The sequence below is a fragment of the Phycodurus eques genome, chromosome 2 (assembly GCF_024500275.1).
Source record: "Phycodurus eques isolate BA_2022a chromosome 2, UOR_Pequ_1.1, whole genome shotgun sequence".
Classification (NCBI taxonomy): Eukaryota; Metazoa; Chordata; class Actinopteri; order Syngnathiformes; family Syngnathidae; genus Phycodurus; species Phycodurus eques.
In genome coordinates, this window is record NC_084526.1 from 14,312,844 (window position 1) to 14,338,090 (window position 25,247).

General features: G+C 39.6%; 1 protein-coding gene across 1 annotated transcript in view; it reads left to right on the top strand.

The window, feature by feature from the left end:
* Nucleotides 1–25,247, top strand: part of LOC133397439 (transient receptor potential cation channel subfamily M member 7-like) — an 83,785-nt gene that overhangs the window by 19,090 nt on the left and 39,448 nt on the right. The window contains 9 exon segments of the mRNA XM_061668334.1: nt 7,701–7,780; nt 13,560–13,598; nt 15,407–15,614; nt 18,684–18,897; nt 20,471–20,595; nt 20,673–20,844; nt 21,944–22,118; nt 23,789–23,912; nt 24,586–24,658. Of these exon segments, the coding sequence (XP_061524318.1) occupies nt 7,701–7,780; nt 13,560–13,598; nt 15,407–15,614; nt 18,684–18,897; nt 20,471–20,595; nt 20,673–20,844; nt 21,944–22,118; nt 23,789–23,912; nt 24,586–24,658 (1,210 nt within the window).

Sequence of the window (25,247 nt, forward strand, 5' to 3'; positions counted from 1 at the left end):
TTTTTAAACCTTACAAAATAGGCATCTTTGTTTTAAAATTCTAACAATAATGCAGCTGCCTGCTCCTCCTGTAACGCGCACACACACGCGCACACACACACACACACACACACACACACACACACACCATCCCCTCAACGTGCATGCTTCCCTGCAATAAAACCTGAATTTTCTCTCACTCACTCTCACTCACACACACACACACACACACACACACACACACACACACACACACACACACACACACACAGAGAGACTTCTTACTTTTATCACTGGCTATTTCCCTATCAGTATTATTAGCAACCATGTTTCAAGTGGTTAAACCTCTCCCCGGAACCTCTAATATGGTTGACCTGGCAAATTATCAGCTAGCTGACTGTTAGCCTGCGAGCTAACCTCTTCACATTGTCTGCTGGGGTAGCTCAAGGCAAGGCACTGGCAGCTTTATTTATACAGTGCATTTAATACACAAGGTAACTCAATATGCAGTGGCTGTGCACGGGTAACCAATCAGGTGGTGCTGTTAGCGGGACAATGCTGAATAGAGAAGTCACAGACAGAGAGGCTCACCGCGGCTGCAACAGAGCCAAAATAATCCAGTATTAAATTATCGGCCGTCGGATTAAAAAAAGGCAGACGCCGATGTGCGCCAAAATGCCAAATATTGGCCCGGCCGATAATCTGTCTGTCACTAGGGTATACTAATCGAACGATCGATTAACCGAATTAAGTTGGTGTGGAACTAGATTATTAATCACATCTTGAAACAAGTAAGACAACATTTATTGCACTACTTTGGTCTGAACAGGTTTGCTGTCTAAAGAAAGACAACGCAACGTGTCAGCTGTGGGAAGTAGAGCTACATCAATGGAGACCTCTACTATGGTTCAACTCAGTTCTGATCAGTATAACCTTGGCGCCCACGCTAGAGTTCTGAAAATTCCAAAAGATTGTCCAATTTAAAGTGAAAATTAATAAATTAAATGATTGTTCAATGTATCCAAAGTCAATCAAGTAAATGTCCAACCCCATTGCTCAATGTCAGAAAAGCTAGTCATATCACAAATATTTTCCCACACGAAGGACAACATCCCGATTCGTTCTGACTACGATTCGATTATCGGTTTCTTTAATGCTTTTTTCCTCTTTTTTTCTCACTGTGCAACTGTTTTTCAAAATAGTATTTGTAATGCCCCACATTTCCATGATTAAAATAAATTACAGATGAATGCGATTGCTCCTTTTAAAACCAAGACAACCATTAGCCGACTTAAATACCATGGAGGATCACTATGATGGTAAGGTCCTTGAACTCAAAATGCAGGAAATCAGAGCGTAAGTGGAGAAAACCTAAACTCCAAATTTATTATGACCTCGACAGACAAAGTCTTTGTAATTTTAACCAATATTTAGTCAGGGCTAGACAGCCCTGACCAAATACAGGTTTTCTGTAATCAGTAGTAAGAATCTCAACAAAGCACACTCGTTTGCTCTGGTTGACAAGCTCACTTAGCCCCCTCATCAGATGGCTCCAGAACTCCTCACAACAGATGAATTCAAGGAATTTGCTTATTTTAGTGAAAAATACAATCCATCAGGTCAAATATCAGCACAGATTGGCAAAATGATCAAATGATGCAGCACCTAAAACCACAAATGGAAGTGTTTCTGAATGGCTTATGAAGTATAAATGTGAAATGTAAATATTACCTGTTAAAAGGAGCAAAAATTGACTTATTCTTCCCTTTGTTACTTTTGATTCTAATTTTGCATTTTCATGTAAACACGTCTTCTTTTTCTTTTATTTAATGGAATACATTTACCAAATAAAAACGTATAATCCATTAAAAAATTTAATTGATTTAAAATAAAAATACAATGTAATTTTGAGACCCATCATTGTGTTGATCTCAAAAATCATAAAACTCAGCACTGGTGCAAAATAGTGCAAACGAACGCAAATAACATTTCTAATATTATGAATATTTAATATATAGTACTAATAGAGTTTTCATCTTACGAGCTCCTTGTCGTGGGTGACGTACACCGGTAACCAATTCATTTCTGTTTTTCTAGTGCGTGTGCATTACTATGAAGCTGTTCACTGTTCGAGTATTTTCTCTCTGCAATGTGGTTATCGCCAGACTTCGGTGAAAATATTTACTGTACACCTCAGCACTCACAGTATTTCTCTACCTTTCACATTAGCCCTTGTTCACCTTTAGTGATAACGGTACTTGTCAGAAGTGTAACGAATTTCCGAGCATGGAGGCGAGCGTTAATTACTTATAGGAGAGGATCTGTAATGCGAAAGGATAGTGTTTAGCTAGCTAGCAAGCGCAGCTCAAAGCTTGTGCGGACTCTGAGCACGTTAGCTTGGTGTGTAGCGTCCCCCCGTGGATGTGAGCAGCTGGTAAAGGAGGAAGAATGGATGGATGTGCCATTTGTTTTTGTTTTTTACTCAGCTTGGAGCTGATTGGTTTGTTTGACCTGTCCACGAGTCCACTTCCGATTGGTGAGCTTGTACACAGATTTTGGGTCAGTGGGGAATGCTGCAAAAAACAACAACAACAAAAACACAGCTTTGGCAGTCACATCATCACGTCTGAAATCACGATTTAGATCAGAAAAATATATACATCCATCCATCTATTTTCTATAGCTCTTGTCCTCATTAGGGTCACAGGTTTGCTGGCATCTCTACCAGCTGACTTCAGGTGGGACACCAGACCTGGAGATGTCCTAATTATGCAGTTGACAGTAGGTATACACTGATAGTGTTCATTGCAGTTCAAGTTCTAATTAGTTGGTTGTTCTCTATGGCAGAACAATGATAAATAAAAACAACTAATTTGTGAAAATGGAAGCTTTTATTTGTTCATTTCTACTTGGATTAATCACACGGATCTACACTAAGGCAAAGGATGGGTTTATCCTGGTTATGGCCAGGTCGAAAGGCCTGGCAGGTGGTCTCTGCCCACCCTGGACCACACAAAAACCCTGATATATCCCTCCCTTGCTTCAGGTCCCTCTGGGATTAACCTGCAATAAAAATGTTCCTCCAAATTAGAAAGTTGCTCCTCCAATTAAGTCCTTGATTAGCAAAACCGCTCCTCAGAGAAAGAAAAAGTTATTTCAAGCAGCCCGTTAGTGCTATCGCAAAACAAATAAGCACTACTCTTTGAAGAGTGTGTGTCTGTCACAGTAGGTGGTGTATTCCAGTAGTCAGATAGGTATTTATCATTGAGGCCTCTGCCCATCCACTAATCCTGTTCCGCGCCTCCTTCGTCTGGGCCTCCCTCGCCCTGGTCTAACATCTACTTGTTCTCAGACACATTCATCTGCCTCCCGAGAGCGGCTTCTTACACATTAACTGTCCGTGGTGTTGTTGTAAGGCGGCAACTTTCCGCTGATCGCTTAGCTTTTAACTCTCGGCCAGACCTGTGCGCCAAATGCTGTCGACTTTGAGACCGATAGGGACATCGTGCAGAGAATCCTTAGTGCGGCGGACGAGCTCGTTGTGGTTTGATGCTGGTTATTGGTTGCTGAAGGGAGATTACGGTGATTGTAGTTTTGCTCCGGGAGATGCACAAAGGATCATTGAGATGTTCCTCTACAAAGCCCTTAAACAGAGAGATGATGATGAAGAAGAAGACAGTCAGGTATGTCATCAAGTGATAATTTTTTTTGTTTTTTAGGAGCTATAGGGCAACACCAAAAAGTGAGTCTTCCAGTTGCGCAATCTGAATCAGATCCAAATGAAAAGTTATTTGACAGTACAAGGGCTGGGTGATATGACCTAAAATCCATATCACGGTATAAATTGAATCCCCTGAAGGGTAACGGTATATATTGCAATCGGAACTTAAGTGTAAAAATTTTAATGAATGTTTTGTATCGCTCTTACTGTATGAATAACAAAAGAACTAACACATGGAGTTTTGAAAACCTCTTGTGCTGATCTCAAAACTCTAAATTAAAATTCAGTACTCTACGGTGCAAACACAATTAACATGACTGATATTAGCAATATTATAGTAGTATTGTATTTTATATAATGTATTAATATACTTTAGACCTTGGGCTCCTCCTGGCTGACGTCTCAGTTAACGGAGATGGTTGGCTTTCATATCTGTTTGCTGTGTACCTGTTATTTGTCTCTATACAATTTTTAAATTACAGTTTCTGCTACTTTACTGTTTATAGGTAGTTACTGTTGTGAGATTTGCCTTCTGTCCATCCAATGTTGCCGCAGGTCCTCTGATGTGGGCTGTGTCCGAAATCAGTCCCTAACCACAACAGAGTGCACTATATGGTGGCTACGCCATTTTGTAATGGTGTCCTAATACTTAGTGATCAAATTGAGTGCCCTATATAGCGCACTAAAAATTTACCACAAATCATTGCATAAAGTAGTGAACAACCGATGGTCACTCACTGAGTCTTGATTTACAGTACCATAATGCATTGCGTCTTCAGAGAAAGAATGGCGGGACAAGATACGTTGCAGACGGAGAGGGTGAATTTTTCGTGTAAATGTAAGTAGCTTTTCAACAACGCTTTGAGTGTTGGCATTTTTATAGCAATGCACAGTAAAATCATCTCATTTTAATAATGTGCAATTTTCCTTCATATTTTTAACCACAGCAACAGCCTACGTAGTCAATGTGCGACAGCGATGATGTCATTAACAGAACACCATGCAGTGTCTGAAAGCGGTTATGAATGGGGTCACTATATAGTCCACTATGTAGTGCAACCCTATATAAGGAGTAGGGAGTGAGTGAACGATTTTGAACACAGCTCTAGTGTTTAGTGATGGGCACGGCAGTTCTTATGAGCGTACTGAATCTACTGAATCACTCGAATCAGTTTGTTCAAAAGATTCGTTCACCGAATCATTCAGTTCTTTTTCACAGAATCATTCAAGGGCTTCTTCATTGAGTTCAAGATTCAGCCCTGAGGTTCACGTTCACTCAACACGTTCACCGAAGCACTCTGTATTGTTGTTTTCACGTATTGTAAACTTGGAAAGGCAGGGAGATCATTTTTTTATTTTTATTTTTTATTATTTTTTTTAAGATAAGTTATGACCTTCCTATCTCTCGCACAGCAAACTCTCGAACACTCTGCTTCGGTCATGAGTCGTGAACACCCGTGCGGCGAGCTCAGCTACCGCACATATCCTTCTGCGTCCCCTCTACATCCCCACAGGCTCCTGGCAAGACCTGTCTGCATTCCACCAGGGTGGACAGCGTCGTTGACACCAGCACCCGTGCTTCCTGTTCACCCACCTTCCTGTTATTGTCATCTGATTAGTGTAAAGCGTCTGAGCATCTTGAGAAACGTTAGGTTTCATGTATTATTATTAAACAAAAAGCTTTAATAATCGCATTAGAGACACAGAGGGGATGATATGTATTTGTACATATATACATTGACTATTAATTTACACTTATTTTAAATGTGTGCTTTTTTTCATGTGCTTGACTGACTCAGCTTTTGCCGTTAGCGTGGAGAAATGGATGCTAGTGAAAGCTATCCCTCTGGGGACGAATGCTTAAAATTACTCAGTACTTTCACTGCATAATATGTTGTTCCTTGCGCCAACGAATCACTCACCGTACAAGTTCGCAGTGAACTTCTGCCTGAGTCACTCATGGCAGGACAGTTCACTGCATACCTACTAGTGCGTCTGTTCTTGGCGGATCACAAACAAAAAAGTTCAATGAACGAATCACTCGTGGCTGAGAGGACATTCATTCATTCATTTTCCATACTGCTTATCCTCATTTGGGTCGCAGGCGAGCTGGAACCTACCCCAGCTATCTTTGGGCGAGAGGCGGGGTACACCCTGAACTGGTTGCCAGCCGAGGAAAAATATAAACAAACAACCATTCGCACTCACACCTACGGGCAGTTTGGAGTCTTCAGTCAACCTACCATGAGAAAACCCACGCAGGCACGGGAGAACATGCAAACTCCACACAGGTGAGGCTGGGATTTTAACCCCGGTCCTCAGAACTGTGATGCAGATGTGCTAACCAGTCATCTACCGTGCCGCCACAGTACATTCAGTTCACTTTCAGTTCATCAGCACATTCAGTTCACTTTGCAGTACATTTAATTTCATATGATACCTCAGTAAACATGTGAAATACAAATTAAAATCATCCAAGCGTCGTCCAGACATTTTTCTGAGCCCGGAAATCAGGTCATTACATTTTCTGGAGCTTTTCTACGTCACTTGTGAAGCTCTCCGCCTACCTCTTCGCTCCCGAGCCAGCACTGTCAACGTAACAAGCACATGTGCTCTCACAAGTGGGTCCTCTACACCGAGGCAACCAATCAGATAAAGGAGATGGTCAAAGCGGATACAAAACTGGGTCAAACAGAAGTAGCTGTCAGAGGGACCTTTTCTGGACACTCGTATGACAAAACCAAGGTGTTTGTTTTTTTTAATTAAATTGACATTTTTATACTGAGTCCATGTTAGAGAGTCACTCTATGGAGGTCTAAATAATCAAAAAATGGGACCTTTAACAAAATATTTCCATGTTCAGTTTAAACTGCAGCCAAACCAAATGCACAATCTAAATTGGATGTGGATAAAACTAGCTTTGACATAACAGATTGATTGATTGAAGATAGGATTGGTCAAAGATGTATGGATTGAATCTGGATAAGAGTGAGTTTGAGTTCTGAAAATCACAAAAGATTTGATACGAGGTTTAAGTGTCTGTGTTACAAGTGTTACAAGTGTAATGGGATTTTTGCAGGTTTATTTCAAATTCCAGACACATTCACAATCTGGACTGGATTTTAACTTTACAGATTCTGACCCAGCGTACATTTTATTTTTTTTTCCAAAATGCATGATTTTTGATAGATTTCAGCAACTTGAACATGTGAAATAGGATTTTTCCATGTTAGAGTGCAGCCAAATGGACAATCCGAATCAGATCCAGATATAACTTTTTATGTCATATTACTATTGTTTCTGACACTGCATACACAGCAAATTTTAATCAATTTAATCGTCTAAATTTGTAAAATAGGTTTTTTTGTCACTAAATTCTAGCCAAATATGCAATCTGATCAATTTGAATTTACAGCTTCTTACACTTCATAGACTTTGAAAATTCAAAGCTATTAAGATTTGACCGATTCGCAGTTAGCCTCTGAACGTGTTAAATTGGATTTTTGATGTAAAATTTAAATTGCTGTCATTGGAGCTGATTCAGATTGAATTTAAATTATTATTATTATTTTAAATACAGCCATATGTGGACTCGCACCAGAATTTAATCTTGCACACAAATAAACCCGAAAAAGCCACTTTACTTCCTCTTCTGACTTTTTAGGTTTTTGTCTTACTTTTAGAAATAGTTGAAGTGCTTTAATGGATTCCTTCCTTCCTTCCTTAATGGACCCATTAATCCTTATGAGGTTCTCCTGAGCTGCGATGGAGGATTTTTTAAATTGAACATTCCTGAAATATAAATCCTTGTTTTGGGAAATAAAAAAGTTATATAAAATTGTGTGATTATATTTTTAAATCTATAGTAACTGGCTGACACCTCCAGCTCATACAGTATAGCTTCTCAGTTGTTGATTTCTATTACATTTATAATTGTTTGAATTTTACCAATTTTATTGGCACATTCACTCAAAATATTCATCTTCTCTTCTCTTGCCAGTCCCAGAAACCCTGGATAGAAAGCACTTTCACCAAGAGGGAATGTGTGTACATACTTCCAGTGTCAAAGGACCCCCACAGGTATGTGTTTGCGCTCCAGTAGTGACCCAGGTGGTGGTAGCCATGGAAACGGTGTAATTGTATGGCGTGTGTGTGTTAGAGAAGGCCCAAACCTCAACCACCATTCTCACAATGAATACATGAGTCCGCTTCCAACCTTGTTTTTAAGACTGACGTTAATTATAGCTCGACTATATTTGTTAACGTCCTCTGGAAGTAACCTCTAAATTCAACTTGTTTTTATATGCCTACTGAGTATGACCTCTGTCAACAATGTTAATTTTAATGTCTGTCTAAACACAGGATTTTGACACAATAAAAAAAAAAAAGTACTTGACACAATACATTCAAATTTAGTGTTGAACTAGATTAAGATTCAGATCTAGAACTTTTCCATGGCATTTTCCAGCACTTAATATCTCAGTTAATAATGCCATCTTCTTAATGAAACAAAATCTGGAATAAACAGAAGGCAGGACTATATGAGGTGTATAATTTGGTGCTGATCCAAATAATGATTTTGCGGCCTTGGTGAAGGTTAGCACTCTAATATGACTAAAATGCTAGTTTTTGTTTTGTTTAGTTTTTTTTCTTTCCCAAATCGCAGTGTCATTTTTTTTATATATTTGGGAATATGTTCATGATACAGAACTCCGTTATTTTGCACTTACTGTATTTGGTACAGGAGAAGGATATATAAAGTGATTTTTATTTTATTTATTAAAGTTCATGGTTATTTGATATACAGTGTAGTTGATTCCCACAGTTGCAGGCCTTACTGTTTACCTGCTTTGTGTGTTACATCATCTTTGTTTTTAGTTATTCTTTGGAAGAACTGTGCTTTCCTCTTCCTTCCGAAACAGTTATTCTTTCTCTTTGTGTTTTCTTTTGCATCAATAATTTGTCTTTTCTCCTGCAGCTACAGTGCATGTTAGCTCCAAGTTAGGTTAGTGAATGTTGAACCATGGCCCAAATACCATGCTGTATCAACCATGATACCATGCTGTATCAGTACAGCAATGTATCGTATGAAATTTTATTAGAATCATGTTGTATATGATATCAATACACTAACACTTTTTACACCAAGTACCACCTAAAAAAAATGTAGGTCTCTATGTACCACTATAATGACCAACATTAAAATGCAATAACGTAGTAGGCCTTAGTGTTCATAAAAAAAGAGACAGATTTTTTTTTATTCGCAAAAAGTATTTTTCATATTATAAGCCATTGTAATATTAAACACAAGTTGAACCTTAACACTGTGTTTAGATATAGGAAAATAAGAAAAATCTGTACAAAAACGGATTTGGTTAAAATGTATTGCACATAAAAGTTAAATAGAATTGCACCTAAGTAAAAGTTTAAAAAGAAACAGTTGTTATGCTACATTCAGAGCGGACACGAAGCGAACTGTCGCCTCGTGTCCCTCACATGAGTTTAATCGCGGAAGTTAGTTGTACACACTGAATGCGCATTCGCTTCATTTGTGCCACATTGATAACGAGTGCAACGACGACAAAGCGCTATGAGCAGCCACGACAAGCACTACGGGTCCCCTTGGCTGGTTACTTTTGATTTTATTTATTTTTTCTTCAGTTCTCCGCTTCCTCGCAACCCTCGCAGTCGGCTGCGGTGCACTGTGAGCAGCCACGACAAGCACTTTGTGTCCCCCCCACCCCCCAGCTGGTTCCCTTTGGTTTTTTTGTGTTGTTTTGCTTCCTAGTTTTCCGCTTCCAGCCTCTTGACCCTCATGGGCGGCCACGGTGTGCTGTGAGCGGCTACAGAGGCCAGCGATCAGCCACCGCCCCCACCCACCCCCCACCCCCCCCCCGATGGCCCTTTGCTCACAATCCTCCAAGCCAATCGCTTGTGGCAACGTGATTTGTGGCCTGAAGTTCAAATTTCTCAACCCGAGCGAATGGGCAAATTTTTGCTAGTCGCCCCACTCGTGTGACGTCAAACGGGTCATATGCGTTGCCCGGCACGGATTTGTGCCTCTTCACTCGAACTGCATTGACTTTGTAATTGCGTCGTGTGAATATTTCAGTTCACATCCTGGGTGAACGCAACATTAAAGATTAAATGCAAATGTATTGTACTAAAAAGTTAAATAGAGTGATTAATTGGCATACCACCAGAGGGAGCTCATGTACCACTAACGGTACTAGTACCACACTTTGAGAATTAGTGCACTATTCATTACCTCAGTCAGCATGCATTCTTTTCCTGCACTGTGACTTTGGTTTCTGTTATAAATCCCCTACTTCCTGTGTGGTCTGACTGCATCGCCAGTAGCTGTTTTTGTTTTTGTTTTTTTAAGTCTCTGTTCACATAGTCATTGGAGGATCTCACATGTCAATCATTATATGTAGCACCAATCCTGGTCCTGATTTTGTCACTTAGTATGTTCTTGATGATTATGGTCAATCTGCACTGGAAGTAGTACTGCAACACCACTTGGACAAAGTTTAGCACAAAAGTACATAGTTAAATATAGATTGTGTACATCGATCATGTTTAGCCAATTCAGCATTAATTATAGCTACAAGGAGTTGTGAACAGGCTCTCGCACCCTCGTTTTCATGATGACTCGTCAAACTTCTACGCCATGCTCCACTCACATTGACAGCGTTGGCAAGTAAAAAGCTTGGAAATTTAGCATCCCTCTGTCTGCAGTCATGCAGTGGTTTGCAACCCATGCATATTTTTGATCGACCCAAATATAAGCTTTCAGTTGTAACTTCCACAACAAAATATGTAACAAGCAGCATATTATGCAGTAGTTTTCAGAATGTAATAAAACAGAATTGTGATGCGTATTCTGTACATTATGTAACAAAAAAACATTTTTCAACAGTAGCTTTCAGAAATATGTAACAAAGCGGCATTTTATGCAGTAGCTTTCGGAAAGTTTCTTTGTTTATTTGTTTTGTAACATTAGCTTAATTTCACATGCTAACTTGAACCTTGCAAGTTAATGTTTTTCCAAAACCTTCCTACAGATGTTTCACAATAAAAGCGTTACTAAGAAATTAATAGTGTATGCCCACGAAAACGCGAGGGGGCTCATAAATTTGAAAAGAATGCAGATCATGTTAAGTTTGTATTAACAGCGTCATGCAGTAACTTTAACAATGCAAATGGGAGCGAGAACTCTGCATCTTTTTGCACAATTGTTTTTTGTCAATGTCTTTATGTCCCCAAAGTGTTCTGTAAATTGACTGTCTGTTGTACTAGAGCGGCTCCAACTACCGGAGACAAATTCCTTGTGTGTTTTGGACATACTTGGCAAATAAAGATGATTCTGATTCTGATTCTGATGAATTACACTTGTGAAACAAATGAAATTTGAGGGGGAAAAAGTCCTGTTATTCTCTTACTGACTGTTTTGATTTTTGTTTGTTTTGTCCATTGTTGCCCCCAAGAGAAAGCATTCCAATCATCTGCAGCGACACAAAAATATCACTATGTAATTTATCTTACTTTTACCAGTGTTTTTTGCACAAGTATCAGTACATTTACTCAAGTAATGAATACAAGTACTTTTAACATCACTGCATTTGAGTAAAATAATCCCCCTTCTAGAAATGTCATAGGATCTTTTAAAAAATATTTGTTATATTCACGGACCCCTTGCATTTACACTATGTACCACTAGGGGTCCACAGACCCCCTGTTGAGAAACACTGGTCTAGTGTACCTGCTTACAGTTGGTGCTCATTTGGGCAAATTCCCTATTAGGAGTTTGGCAAAGCTGGAGCCCTGGAATTTGGCTAATATGGCTGCTTCAAACCAAAATGGCCAACTTCCTGTTTAATTTCGCCCATGGGTCAATTTTCCATGGGTCCTGTCTGTGTCAATCTTAAAACTGGTGCGAGGGGCCTAATTATTTGTATTGGGGACTTGTTCCATACATACAGTGCCACCAGAAAGTATTCAGACCCCTTCAGGTTGTCCACATTTTGCTATGTAACTGACTTATTCTAAAGCTGATTTGAGTATAGTTTTCTTTTAATACATTTACATAAAACATCCCTCAATGGCAAAGTAAAAAAATATTTTCTGACATTTGTATAAATTTATTTAAAAAATGCAAAAATAATAGGTACACAGGTATTCACACCCTTTGCTATGACACTCAAACTTAAGCTCAGTTGTATCTGTTTTCCACTGATCATCCTTGAGATGCTTCTCTAACATGAATAGAGTCCACCTGTGGTAAATTCAGGTGATTGAACATCATTTGGAATGGCGCACACCTGTCTATATAAGGTCTCATAGTTGGCAGTGCATATCAGAGCAAGAACCAAGCAATGAAGTCTAAGGAATTGTCTGCAGACCTCCGAGACAGGATTGTGTCACGGCACAAATGTGGGGTAGGATACAAAAGAATTGCAACAGCACTGAAGGTCCCGAAAAGCACTGTCGTCTCGATTATTCGGAAATGGAAGAAGTTTGGAACCACCAGGATCCTTCCTAGATATGGCCGTCCGACAAAGCTGAGTAATCGGGGAAGAAGGGCCTTGGTCAGAGAGGTGAACAAGAACCCTATGGGCACTAAGGCGGATCTCCAGTTTTCCCTTGAGGAGATCGGAGAACCATCCAGAAGGTCAACAATTGCTCCACCAATCAGGCCTTTATGGTAGAGCGGGCCAGACAGAAGCCACTTCTCACTAAACATGGCAGCCGGCTTGGAATTTGCCAAAAGCCACCTTAAGGATTCTCAGACCTGCAGAAACAAAATTCTCTGGTCTGATGAAACCAAAATTGAACTTTTTGGCCTGAATTGCAAGTGTCATATTGGAGATGAGGCAATGCTCATCAGCTGGCTAACACCATTCCTCCTGTGAAGCATGGTGCTGGCAGCATCATGCTGTTGGGCTGTTTTTCTGCTGCAGGAACTGGGGGACTAGTCTGCATAGTGGGTAAGATGACAGCTGCCAAATATAGAGAAAATCTTCACGAGAACTTGATCCAGACTAGCGTCGATTCACCTTCCAACACAGCAATGACCCAAAGCACACAGCCAAGATAACAAAGGAGTGGCTTGAGGGGCAGCCTGTGAATTTCCTTGAGTGGGCCAGCCAGAGTCCGGACTTGAATCCAATTGAACATCTCTGGAAAGACCTAAAAATGGCTGTCCACCGACGCTGCCTATCCAGCTTGACTGACCTTGAGAGGATCTGCAGGGACGAATGGCAGAAAATGCCCCAAAACAGGTGTGGCAAGCTCGTACAGGCATACCCAAGAAGACTTGAGGCTGTGATTGCTGCCAAACGTGCTTCAACAAAATATGAAGCCAAGGGTGTGAACCGATTATGTTTAAATGTTTACATTTTCAATAAATTTGCACAACTGTCTGAAAATATGTTTTTACTTTGTCATTATGGGATATTTTATGTAGATGTATTTTTTATTTATTTTATTTTTTTAAACTATACTCAAATTAGCTTTTGAATAAGTCTGTATCATAGCAAAATGTGGAACGAGTGAAGGGATGTGAATACTTTCTGGTGGCACTGTAGGTTACACATGGATACACGCACTTGCAAAAATTGGCGAGTTTTCAGGCATGTTGAGACCAAACTTTGATTTAAAAAAAAAATAATAATAATAATAATAATAAACACAGTTAAACCTAATTACAGACAATTAGTTACAGAATTAATCCAGAACTCTGGCAGCCCAGTTGAAAGTCCTCCTGATGTCTTTCTTGCATGGTAGCGCTCACTGTGAACTCTGTTTGAATTCAAGCTTGTGAATGCTTCATGTCATATGTTTAAATTCCATCTAGATGCCTTCCAGGATGCCAGATTTGCCAGCAGCTAGTCCGGTAAGTCCTGCCTCAGTCTTTGTTTTCTGCATTCTTTGGTCAAGCGGGATTAGCCCAGAGAGAATTTCTGCTACCCAGAAGCAGCCTGAAGGCCGAGTGTAATTACACTCAGCAGAAACACACCTCAGGAAACAATTAACTGCCAGGCTTTGTGATGCCACATTCTTTGCTGTGCTGATCACCTGAGTGGAGACGCTCATGTTTCCTATTAATTATAATGATCGTGACCTCACTTGTAAAGATCATTAAAATAAAAATACGGTACAGTGGTCACTTTTTTCTGTTTCAGCCATTCTTAGATAATAAGGTTAGTGTTAAAACTGTAGTATTTATCTTCATTTGGAGGTGTTTTCTTTCAGTAGAATACAATACAATATTTAAAAAAAAAAAAAGAAAAGAAAAGAAAGCTGAACCAAACAAACAGTATCTTTGAGAACCATCCATCCATCCGTTTTCTCAGCCGCTTCTCCTCACTAGGGTTGCGGGCGTGCTGGAGCCTATCCCAGCTGTCATCGGGCAGGAGGCGGGGTAAACCCTGAACTGGTTGCCAGCCAATCGCAGGGCACATAGAAATAAACAACCATTCGCACTCACAGTCACACCTATCGGCAATTTAGAGTCTCCAATTAATGCATGTTGTTGGGATGTCGGAGGAAACCGGAGTGCCCGGAGAAAACCCACGCAGGCACGGGGAGAACATGCAAACTCCACACAGGCGGGGTCAGGGATTGAACCCGGGTCCTCAGAACTGTGAGGCTGACGCTCTAACCAGTCGGTCACCGTGCCGCCTACTTTGAGAACCAAATACAAAAAAAGTTACTGTCTTGGTCACAGCTACCTCACACTTGTTAGGATAGATTTGTTCATCTCTCAGGCCTGAAAGAATTACATTAGTATGGACTGAATCGTCAATGCTCAATGTATTTACCTATTTATTTGCTGGAAGCATACTGACATACAGTGGAACCATTAAGGTCAAACACAATCTGTTTGTGGAATTTTTGTCATAGGAAATAGTGGAAATAAAAATGATTTCTTGAAAGTCAAGCCTTTTTTTAACTGTGCATGCAATGTTTTAAGTACATTTTAACATTCCTAGGAGCCACACCACATTTATTAGTAATATGTAAAAAATAATACGATACTCGAGACATAATGTGAAGGTGAATCACAATAAAAATGCCTCATTCTGAATTCTCTCACTGTTAAAAACAAACTAACAGTTGATAGCATACACGCTACCTTAACTTTAATAAGGCTTACGAAGTCCATAAGTACGGTATATATTATTTTCTCGTAACACCCCTTGTTTAGCTGCTTTTATTTATTTTATTTTATTTTTTTAAATGTCACAACAAAAGATGGCAAAAAATATACAATTGCAAACTTAGCCTTGTTGCTCATGAATCTGAGGACTAAAATTTTCCCCAAATGTTTTACTTGATTTTCATTTGACACAGAAATTTGACAAAGGTTCCACTATATTTTTAGCTTTAATTCTGATATTTGTTGCGCTTTGAAGGTTTTAGAAAGTGCGCACATTTCAAATAAAATGGTTGAACTATGCTTACAAATGACAGACAATCTGTAAGATAACAATACTTATGTCTGTTATTATAGTCAAATACCAATGCCATAATCTATTATGCATAATCAATTTACCACAGTTGCCAGAGGCTGGCAAAAGCTTGTACATTTCTCTTGAAAGTAGTTTGAAAATGTCCGAGTATGTCTTTTGTTTACTAATTGTTCCTGACAATAAACAACAACTGAATTTGTAACCATGTGCGTGTGCACCGTGTGTGCAGGTGCTGCTGTGGGCGTCTGGTGCGGCAGCATGCTGGCTTCACAGCCAGCCTGGCCAACAAGTACTCGGACGTGAAGACGGGTGAGAGCTCTGGTGGGCCTGCGCCGGAGCTGGAAGAGTGGTCGGTGGAAAAACACACAGAGGCTAGCCCCACTGACGCCTATGGTGTTGTTAACTTCCAGGGAGGCTCGCACTCCTATAGAGCCAAGGTAGGGAAGTCTCTGTGTAGGAGGGCATGTTAGTCATTTTTCAAGTACAAGTATGTACTGGATGTGCCATGGATTGTGGGCAGGGAATTGTTAACACAAAAAGCTAAAAGTTGGCTTTATTATCAGAACACCATATACAATGTACTCATCATAGAGGAATTTAATTGACAGCTATACTAACAACTATATTAAGAAAATATAGTATTCAAATGTTTTTTGTAAATATGAATACTTTCTGAAAAAAATACTTACACATAATTTTGTATGTTATTATATGTAAATGTATTTATTTAAAAATTAGTTTTTATTCATACGAAAATAAGTATTATAAAAATTATTTATGTAAAATATTTTTAAAATTTTTGTATAAACAAAAAATGCAAAATTACCACTGCAAATAGTAGTAGTGAGAGGCGGGGTACACCCTGAACCGGTCGCCAGCCAGAACTGTGAGGCTGACGCTCTAACCAGTCGGCCACCATGCCGCCTATACACATAGAGTGGAGCAAAAAAAGTATTTAGTCAGTCACCAATTGTGCATGTTCTCCCACTTAAAAAGATGAGAGATGCCTGTAATTTTCATCATAGGTATACCTCACCTATGAGAGACAAAAGGAGGGGGGGGAATTTATTAGCAAATTTTGGTGGAAAATAAGTATTTGCTTATCTACAAACAAGCAAGATTTCTGGCTCTCACAGACCTGTAACTTCTTTAAAAGGCTCCTCTGTCCTCCACTCATTACGTGTATTAATGGCACCTGTTTGAACTCGTTATCAGTATAAAAAACACCTGTCCACAACTTCAAACAGTCCCACTCCAAACTCCACTATTGGCAAAGAACTCTCAAAGGACACCAGAAACAAAATTGTAGACCTGCACCAGGCTGGGAAGACTGAAACTGCAATAGGTAAGCAGCTTGGTGTGAAGAAATCAACTGTGGGAGCAATTATTAGAAAGTGGAAGACATACAAGACCACTACAAGATTATTAATCTCCCTCGATCTGGGGCTCCACGCAAGAGCTCACCCCGTGGGGTCAAAATGATCACAAGAATGAGCAAAAATCCCAGAATCACACGGGGACCTAGTGAATGACCTGCAGAGAGCTGGGACCAAAGTAACAAAGGCTACCATCAGTAACACACTCCGCAGCCAGGGACTCAAATCCTGCAGTGCCTGACGTGTCCCCCTGCTTAAACCAGTACATGTCCAGGCCCGTCTGAAGTTTGCTAGAGAGCATTTGGGTGATCCAGAAGAGGATTGGGAGAATATCATGTGGTCAGATGAAACCAAAATAGAACTTTTTGTAAAAAGTCAAATTGTCGTGTTTGGAGGAGAAAGAATGCTGAGTCGCATCCAAAAAACACGATACCTTCTGTGAAGCATGGGGGTGGAAACATCATGCTTTGGGGGTGTTTTTCTGCAAAGGGACCAGGACGACTGATCCATGTAAAGGAAAGAATGAATGGGGCCATGTATCGTGAGATTTTGAGTGAAAACCTCCTTTCATCAGCAAGGGCATTGAAGATGAAACATGGCTGGGTCTTTCAGCATGACAATGATCCCAAACACACCGATTTCAAGGTCCTGGATTGGCCCAGCCAGTCTCCAGATCTCAACCCCAAAGAAAATCTTTGGAGGGAGTTGAAAGTCTGTGTTGCCCAGCGACAGCGCCAAAACATCACTGCTCTAGAGGAGAGCTGCATGGAGAAATAGTCCAAAATACCAGCAACAGTGTGTGGAAAACCTTGTGAAGACATTTGACCTCTGTCATTGTCAGCAAAGGGTATATAACAAAGTATTGAGATGAACTTTTGTTATTGACCAAATACCGTAATTTCTCGTGTATAATGCGCACCCCCAAAATTGACCTCAAAATTCTGGACAACCCTTCTACCTATGTATAATGCATTTTTACAATGCATGGTTTTGCTTCTACCCATATGATCAAAACATGAAGTATTATCTGTATTTTGTTAATTTTTTCAAATAATTATTCTGAAGTTAATTAAGCACTTTATTTGAACACGTAATACTTTCTTTTTATTTACTTGCTCTTATTCTGAAATTCACAGCCCTACTTTTATTTAGTGAATGAGAAAACACACAGTTGTGCTCATATGTTTGATTACCCAGGCGGGATTTGTAAGATGGGTACAATTCTTTAAAAAAAACATGAAGGGCCAGACGAAACACATTTAGTTTTATTTTAATGGGATTCAAATTAAGCTGTCAAGCATTTCAAAAAAGCATTATCAAACAAAATATAACTATAAAGAAATTAATAATGGCTGTTGTTCAGTCATCAGTCGTATTTAAAAAAAATTAAAAAATAAAAATCTTCGAAATTTTTTTGGGGGGGAAATGTGCATTTAACACGAGAGATTACGGTACTTATTTTCCACCGTAATGTGCTAAAAAAATAATTTTAAAAAATCAGACTGTGATTTTGTGGATTTTTTTATTTATTTATTTTTTCCTCGTTTTGTCTCTCATAGGTGAGGTATACCTATGATGAAAATTACAGGCCTCTCTCATCTTAAGTGGACAGTTGGTGGCTGATAAATACTTTTTTGCCCCACTGTGTGTTCAAGTCTCACTGAATGTGTGCAGAATTTCTGCAATTATTCCCAACCTTTTTTTTTTTTTTTTTTTTACATTTTATTATGTCATGAACTCGAATTAAAAATGTTCATATGTAGAAACTAAAAATAAAAAGGATAATGGGAAAAGTTGTCTGTTCTCCTTGCAGTCTCAAGCAACAGTTCTGGTTCAGGTTTTTTATTTTTTATTTTTTTTATTTTTTATTTATTCTACCAGTTGCAATTTTTAGTCTTTTGTTGTTGTTGAGCTGTTTATTAGAAAAAGTGAGAAAATAGCCTAACTTGTGTGTTTTGTAAATGTCACATTTTTATGTGACGACCAAAAAGATGTTTAAAATAAGAGGAAATAATAATCCATGTACTCCTCAGGAGAAAAAGCTAATATATTTTGGTTGACATTTAAAATGTGTTCATCTTCATTTCTCTTCCATGTGTGTTTGTTTGTGCTTATTAAATATCCGTCCAGTATGTGCGTTTGTCCTACGACTCTCGTCCAGAGAGCATTCTACGGCTGATGCTAAAGGAGTGGCACATGGAGCTGCCTAAGATCCTCATCTCTGTCCACGGGGGTGTGCAAAACTTTGAACTCCATCCTCGCATCAAGCAGGTGGTGGGCAAGGGCCTCATCAAGGCAGCCGTCACCACGGGTGCCTGGATTCTCACCGGCGGTGTCAACACAGGTTTGGAGATACTCCACTTTCCCTCTTACATTACAGTACCACGTTCTAAGTACACCATAAGAGTTGATGTTTTAGCCTTTCTTTAATGACCAAATACAAATGTTTTTTTTTTTTTTATTACAAGTAGAATACGATATGTAATATACACAAAATAGGGGGGAAAAGGTTTCTTTAGGTGTGCTCTCCCCTAATATGGCATCTCTGAAACCTAAATTGAAATGATCCATAAATAAAATGCTAACCATATTATCACTATATTTCCTAAAATAATAGCAGTTCCCCTCATCCATTTCAAATGAATAAATGCCAGAACGCAGGAAAAAAAATTCAGAAAGGAACCGAAACTGCCTCAGTTCATAAAAGCTATCGTTCACACGCAGACAATGGGGCGGCTGTGGCTCAGTTGGTAGAGGGGGTCATCCAGTGACTGAACGGTTGCCTTTCCGAATCCATGTCTGACTGACTGCTGTCGACGTGAGTGTCCTTGGGCAAGACACTAAACCCTAATTTGCTCCCAGTGGAGCTGGAAGCACCTTGCATGACAGCATCTGCCCATTGATGTATGAATGGGGACCGTATGGCGTAGTTAAGTGCAATCCATTTACTATTTACAGTGAAGAGTCAGCTGTTGAGGAAGTTTATACTCTGTTGCTAACCAAAACAGCTTCATCTACCTACCTATAGTAGTTACATAAATAGTCTCTCAAATTAAAGTGTGGCATCTTAAAGACCGTATATTCGAGGATATTAGGCTATGTGGAGGCGATGTCTTGAATGGTGATTTGTGCACCAGGTGGGCGATCCACGATGTGTGTGTGTGTGTGTACATGCATATTTCCTAGGGAGCTATGTGGCGCATTTGTTTTACTCTGTCTGTCTTTTTACTGGATCCCTTCAGCGGAGTGCTGTTTATTTTTGTTTTTACTTAATATTACACTAAATATGTATACTAATAGAAGTAGTAAATATCTCCCCCCTAACAGACAGTTAATTGAAGACCACTCTCTTCAAACCTAATCAATAACTATCAGTGGTGATGTCACTTAGTGTGTCATTACAAATGTGTCTGGATGCTGTTAAAGCTGGTTCAGTCTGAACCAGCTTTAACAGCTGGGGAAAATGAGTTAGTAAGTGAACAGCCATGCATCCATTTTCTAAAGTCTAACTTGGATAAAGGGTCAATGATCTAAATGTCATCAGTCGCAATCTGTTTTTTTATTTATGGATCATACAAATGAACCACTTTTTATGAGCTCAGGCATCACACCCTATTTTATTAATTCTGTTTTCTTTTGTGTATTGTGTGTCTTTCTTCCTCTCGAGCTCTATCACTATCTCACCATCTCTATCGCTCTTTCTCTCTGGCACTCTCTACTGTATGGGTATTCTCCTTTATACAAGGATTCTGTAATCCAAATGATTAGCAGGTATTTTAAGATAATCTTATTACATACAGTGTGTTTTTTTTAACTGGAATCAACACACTCAATTTAAAGGAATAGTTACAGAGCAAAGGTAAACAAAGTAGGAATACAATCTCCTGCACTAACATATTTGCATGGCTCCCTCAAAGGTGTAGCAAAGCATGTCGGTGATGCTCTCAAAGAGCACTCTTCCAGATCATCAAAGAAGATTTGCACGATTGGCATTGCCTCTTGGGGAGTCATCGAAAACAGGACTGACCTCATCGGGAGAGACGTAAGACGTGCCATCGTAGTACATTGTGTCAAAAAAACAAATCCCTCACCTTAATTTGAGGTTATTTGTCTCCACAGATCATCGCTCCATACCAGACGCTGCTCAACCCCCTTAGCAAACTCAATGTTCTCAACAACCTCCACTCACATTTCCTCCTTGTTGACGACGGCACGGTGGGCAAGTACGGTGCAGAGGTCCAACTGCGGCGGGACCTGGAGAAGCACATTAACCTCCAAAGAATACACGCACGTAAGAGGCACACAATGGATGATGTGTACAGAGGATACACGGAACGCCCCCCGTTCATCGTAAGGAGATATGTTCCAGACACTCCCACAAAAAAATGAAAATCTGCGATATCGAAAGACCATATGAAGATCCAACACACACACCCTTTAACCACGTTAAAATTATTTAAACACACTTTTTAAACACACAGTAAACATTGACTAGGGGTAAAAACTGTTTTAGGGTTTGTATGTGTCCCGTTTGGTTCCTAGGAATGCACAACTTTCTTTTCCCCACACACACTAATGTGGCGAAGCAGTGAACAGTAGCGCGATAGGGCTATAGGGCAGCCGTGGCCCAATGGTTAAGATCATCGCCTGCCATCGTGGGGGACCTTGGTTCAAGACCCCGACTGGACCAACCCGTGAACTCAGGGCTGTGTTGTCCTTGAGCAAGAAACTGATACCCCGAAATGCTCCCCGGGCGCTTCAGCTGCCCCCTGCTCCAGTGTGTTCCACTAACACGTGTATGTGTTCACTGTGATGGGTTAAATGCAGAGAACAAATTTCATGTGCATGCATGCAGATTCATGACAGTAAAAGGTGATTCTTACTCTTCTTATTCTTATAGCAAGCTAAGATGGCAGCACGTATGATCAGTGCGGCGCGTATAGTGGTTGGCAGTGACTTGCAAATCAGTCCCTGTTCTCCACGTTGATTGGCTCGCCCTCCTTGTGAGGCTGCCAGATGAGAGCCATTTGGAATTATTTCCTTGTCGTGATTGGTGCTGCCGTTTTCCCTGTTGAGTCGGCGGTGACGTTGCATGACTGTCATTTTTCCACCGATTTTCAAACTAAAATTTTATAAACGTTATTGCATTAATAGCAGCTTTAATTCGCTTGAGCACAGCTGTCGAGGCTGGCAACGCCGGGGTGGGATGGCACAGGGGAGGGATGTGATCAGCCAAGGGCGTTTCTGATTTTCGCGCTATAGTGGGAATTGCCATGCTAGACAAATACAAACATAGATACATTCTACAAAAATATATACAATGGGGCCAAATTAGAGGAACCATGACATACACAACTGTTAAGCCGCTACTTTGCCTTCTTCCTTGTAAGGTATTGGTCAGGGTGTTCCTGTGGTGGCACTCATCTTTGAGGGGGGTCCCAATGTGATCTTGACCGTGCTGGACTACCTTCAAGAGAGCCCTCCCGTTCCCGTAGTGGTGTGTGAGGGGACTGGCCGAGCCGCTGACATACTGGCCTACGTCCACAAGCAAACTGAAGAGGGCGGGTAAGGCCTACAGTGCTGTGAAAAGCCTTTGGCCCCTTTCTCAAATTCTTATTTTTTTTGCATAGTTTCTTTAACTATAATGTTTATGATCATCTAACATGTCAATATCAGCCAGAGATAACTCAAGTAAACATAAAATTGTTTTAAAATGGGGATTTTTATTTACTAAGGAAAAAATATTCAAAACTGTGTGGAAAAATGTATGTCCCCCTAAACCTAATAACTGCTTGGGCCACCCCCAGCCTCAACAACTGAAATCAAGCATTTTCTGAGTCTTTCACATCTCTGTGGAGATATTTTGGCACACTCTTTCTTGCAGAATTGTTTTAATGCAGCAACACTGGAGGGTTTTCGAGCATGAACGGCCTTTTTAAGGTTATGCCACAGCATTTCAATTGGATCCAGACTGTTGTTTTTTTTCCCCAAGCCATTCGGAAGTTGACTCGTTGGTGTGGTTTGAATGGTTGTCCTGCTGCCAATTGCTTTATTTCTCACCTGTTCTTGAATTTCTTTTGATCTTGGCATTTTCTTGCAGCTTTTTTAGATCTTTTGGCAGTTTCTATTTAAGTTATTGATTGAACAGGTGTGGATGTAATCAGACTTAGGTGTGGTCAGTGAAAATCTATTTAAATAATGTGATTATCCACATTTAATTCATGATCTAACAAGGGGGGGGTATTACTTTTTTACACAGGGCAAATAGCTTTGAATAGTTTTTTTCCCCTTAATAAATACAAACACCATTTAAAAACAGCATTTAACGTTTACTTGGGTTATCTTTGTCTATTATTAATGTACATTTGTTTGTTTTTTTAAACATTAAAGTGGGGAAACTATGCAAAAATGTAAGAATTTGAGAAGGGGCCTAATATTTGCATAGATTCTGAGCCATGAATCTGAATGTCTGATAATTTAAAGCCACAAAACAGTGTTTTAAGTACAAACTAGGTGAATAAGCTGCTCACACAATCGCACACAAGCCGTGTTCTGTGTTTTTAATGTCAGCGTGACTACAGATGTCTTTGTGACCTCATCTTGCCTTCTCGTGCCAGGGATTTTATTTATTTTTGCCCCATTCACGAATCTGCTACACTTTAGCATTTTGAAATGCTGCTGAATCACATCACACGTATAATGCCATAATAGACAGACACATAGACAGTCTGCATACTGACAGAGAGACAGTCAGACAGACAGATACACCACTACTTTTTTAAGCCCAGAAATTGTATTAGTAAGAAAACAAGCACATCTCACATATTATTATGTCAAATGGTCAATGGTCTACTCTAAATTGTGTTAGTCACAAGCTGTGATTTATTTATAGGTCATAAAGATAAAAAAATCTACTTCTGTGCATGAGAAAAATGCATCATACTTTGTATTTTGTCACATTTTGTGTTTTAAACATGAAACTAAAATCACTTGTCAACAATAAGCTCCCATTACAACCTCCATTCATGTGGTTAACTCTTTTTCAAGCCAGCTAAATGGTAGCAACATGCAGTATAATCAACACCTGGCAGAAGGCAGTAACATTTCAAAGCACACCGTCAGTTTATATTTTAGTCAGTTTAGGTTCACATTTCATAGTGTTGCGAAGCAATCAGGATATTGGACTAGAAATCTTTTAAATAAATCTTTTTTTTTTTTTTTTTTACCCCCCCAAGCGGTCTACCAGACGGTGTGGAGGCGGACATCATCGCCACCATCAAGAAAACCTTCAACTTTAGCCAGAGCGACGCCATCCATCTTTTTCAGACTCTGATGGAGTGCATGAAGAGGAAAGAATTGGTAAAGTGATGCAATAGGGAAAATACTTTATTTATTCACTCACTGGACACGTCAGGAGGCAGACCTGCATAGTCCAATCAAGAGCCTATCAATAACTTTACCTTTCCAAAAATAATACTTTTCACTTTACAGTGTTATTTACTAATTTTCTGCTATTGGCAGCTTTGAAAGTCAAATATCTATGTTAACTGGAGGGCAGTGAGAATAAACATTCACATTTTGGTTGTTGTTGGCAGTGGTAAAGAACTTCCACTGTAGCTTACTGAGCTTACTTAACTTGCAGTGTGCATGCTTGAAATGATTTATAACCTGGCCAACTTTAAAGTAAATTTGTATTTGTGGAATTTCTATGTTTTAGCTTGAAATTCCGCAAGAAAGGGGAAACTTATTGAAAGAACTAGTTCGAGATATTAATTGCATGGATATTTCATTATTGTTGTTGTTTTGTTTTTTGCATTTTTGATTTAAACAAAATAAAGTCATCTTAGTTTTGAGTTAGCGCAATATTTTGCATGTATAATAAGTAACTCACTTTATCCCACTGCAATTTCACGAGCAAGTGTATGAGTAATTTTCTGCTTAACTGTAACATTGTTGTTTCACCACACAGTAATAATTAAACAAGTACTAATAAAGATCGAGTTTGACTTGATGCTGCTTTTCTTCAAAACAGATCACTGTGTTTCATATTAGCTCCGAGGAGAGCCAGGATATTGACGTCGCTATTCTTAGGGCCTTACTCCAAGGTAGGAGTTATTCCCATACTCTCCTTTTACTCTTCTAATAAGAGACATTTTTGCCAGAGTGTAAGCCGTGTTGATTCAGTGTCTTCATCTGCTGAGGCAAAGGCTATAAAATTTCATGGCTGTGAAGTGTTTTTGTTCCGTTATCGATATGCTTTCAAAGCAGTTTGACCCTGTTTGTGTTTGAGCTCACTTGCCCATATTCACAGGCTCTCTGTCACTACTTTCTCTCGAAACTCAGATGAGAGTCAATTCAGAGACAAAAAACTTGTCAAAATGACTCAAAATCTATTTTAGTTGAGGTTATGGAAGCAACCTATTACTACCAACACAGAGAGTGCTTCCTTGCCCTCACTTCATATTTAGACAAAAGCCAAGAATGCATGTGGTGACTGCAGGTGATCAATCTTAATGACTCAAAAGTTCACATAGACAAATATTTGTCTGCCCTAGGTGTGTTCTTGTTGGTGAAACAATAACTCATCCTCCAAAAGACAACAAGCTTCTAGGGCTTGCAGGCCATGTTACACTTTTATTGGGCAAGGGTGTCAAAATGGGAATAACTTGTCTCACAAGCGAGCAGTAGAACTGT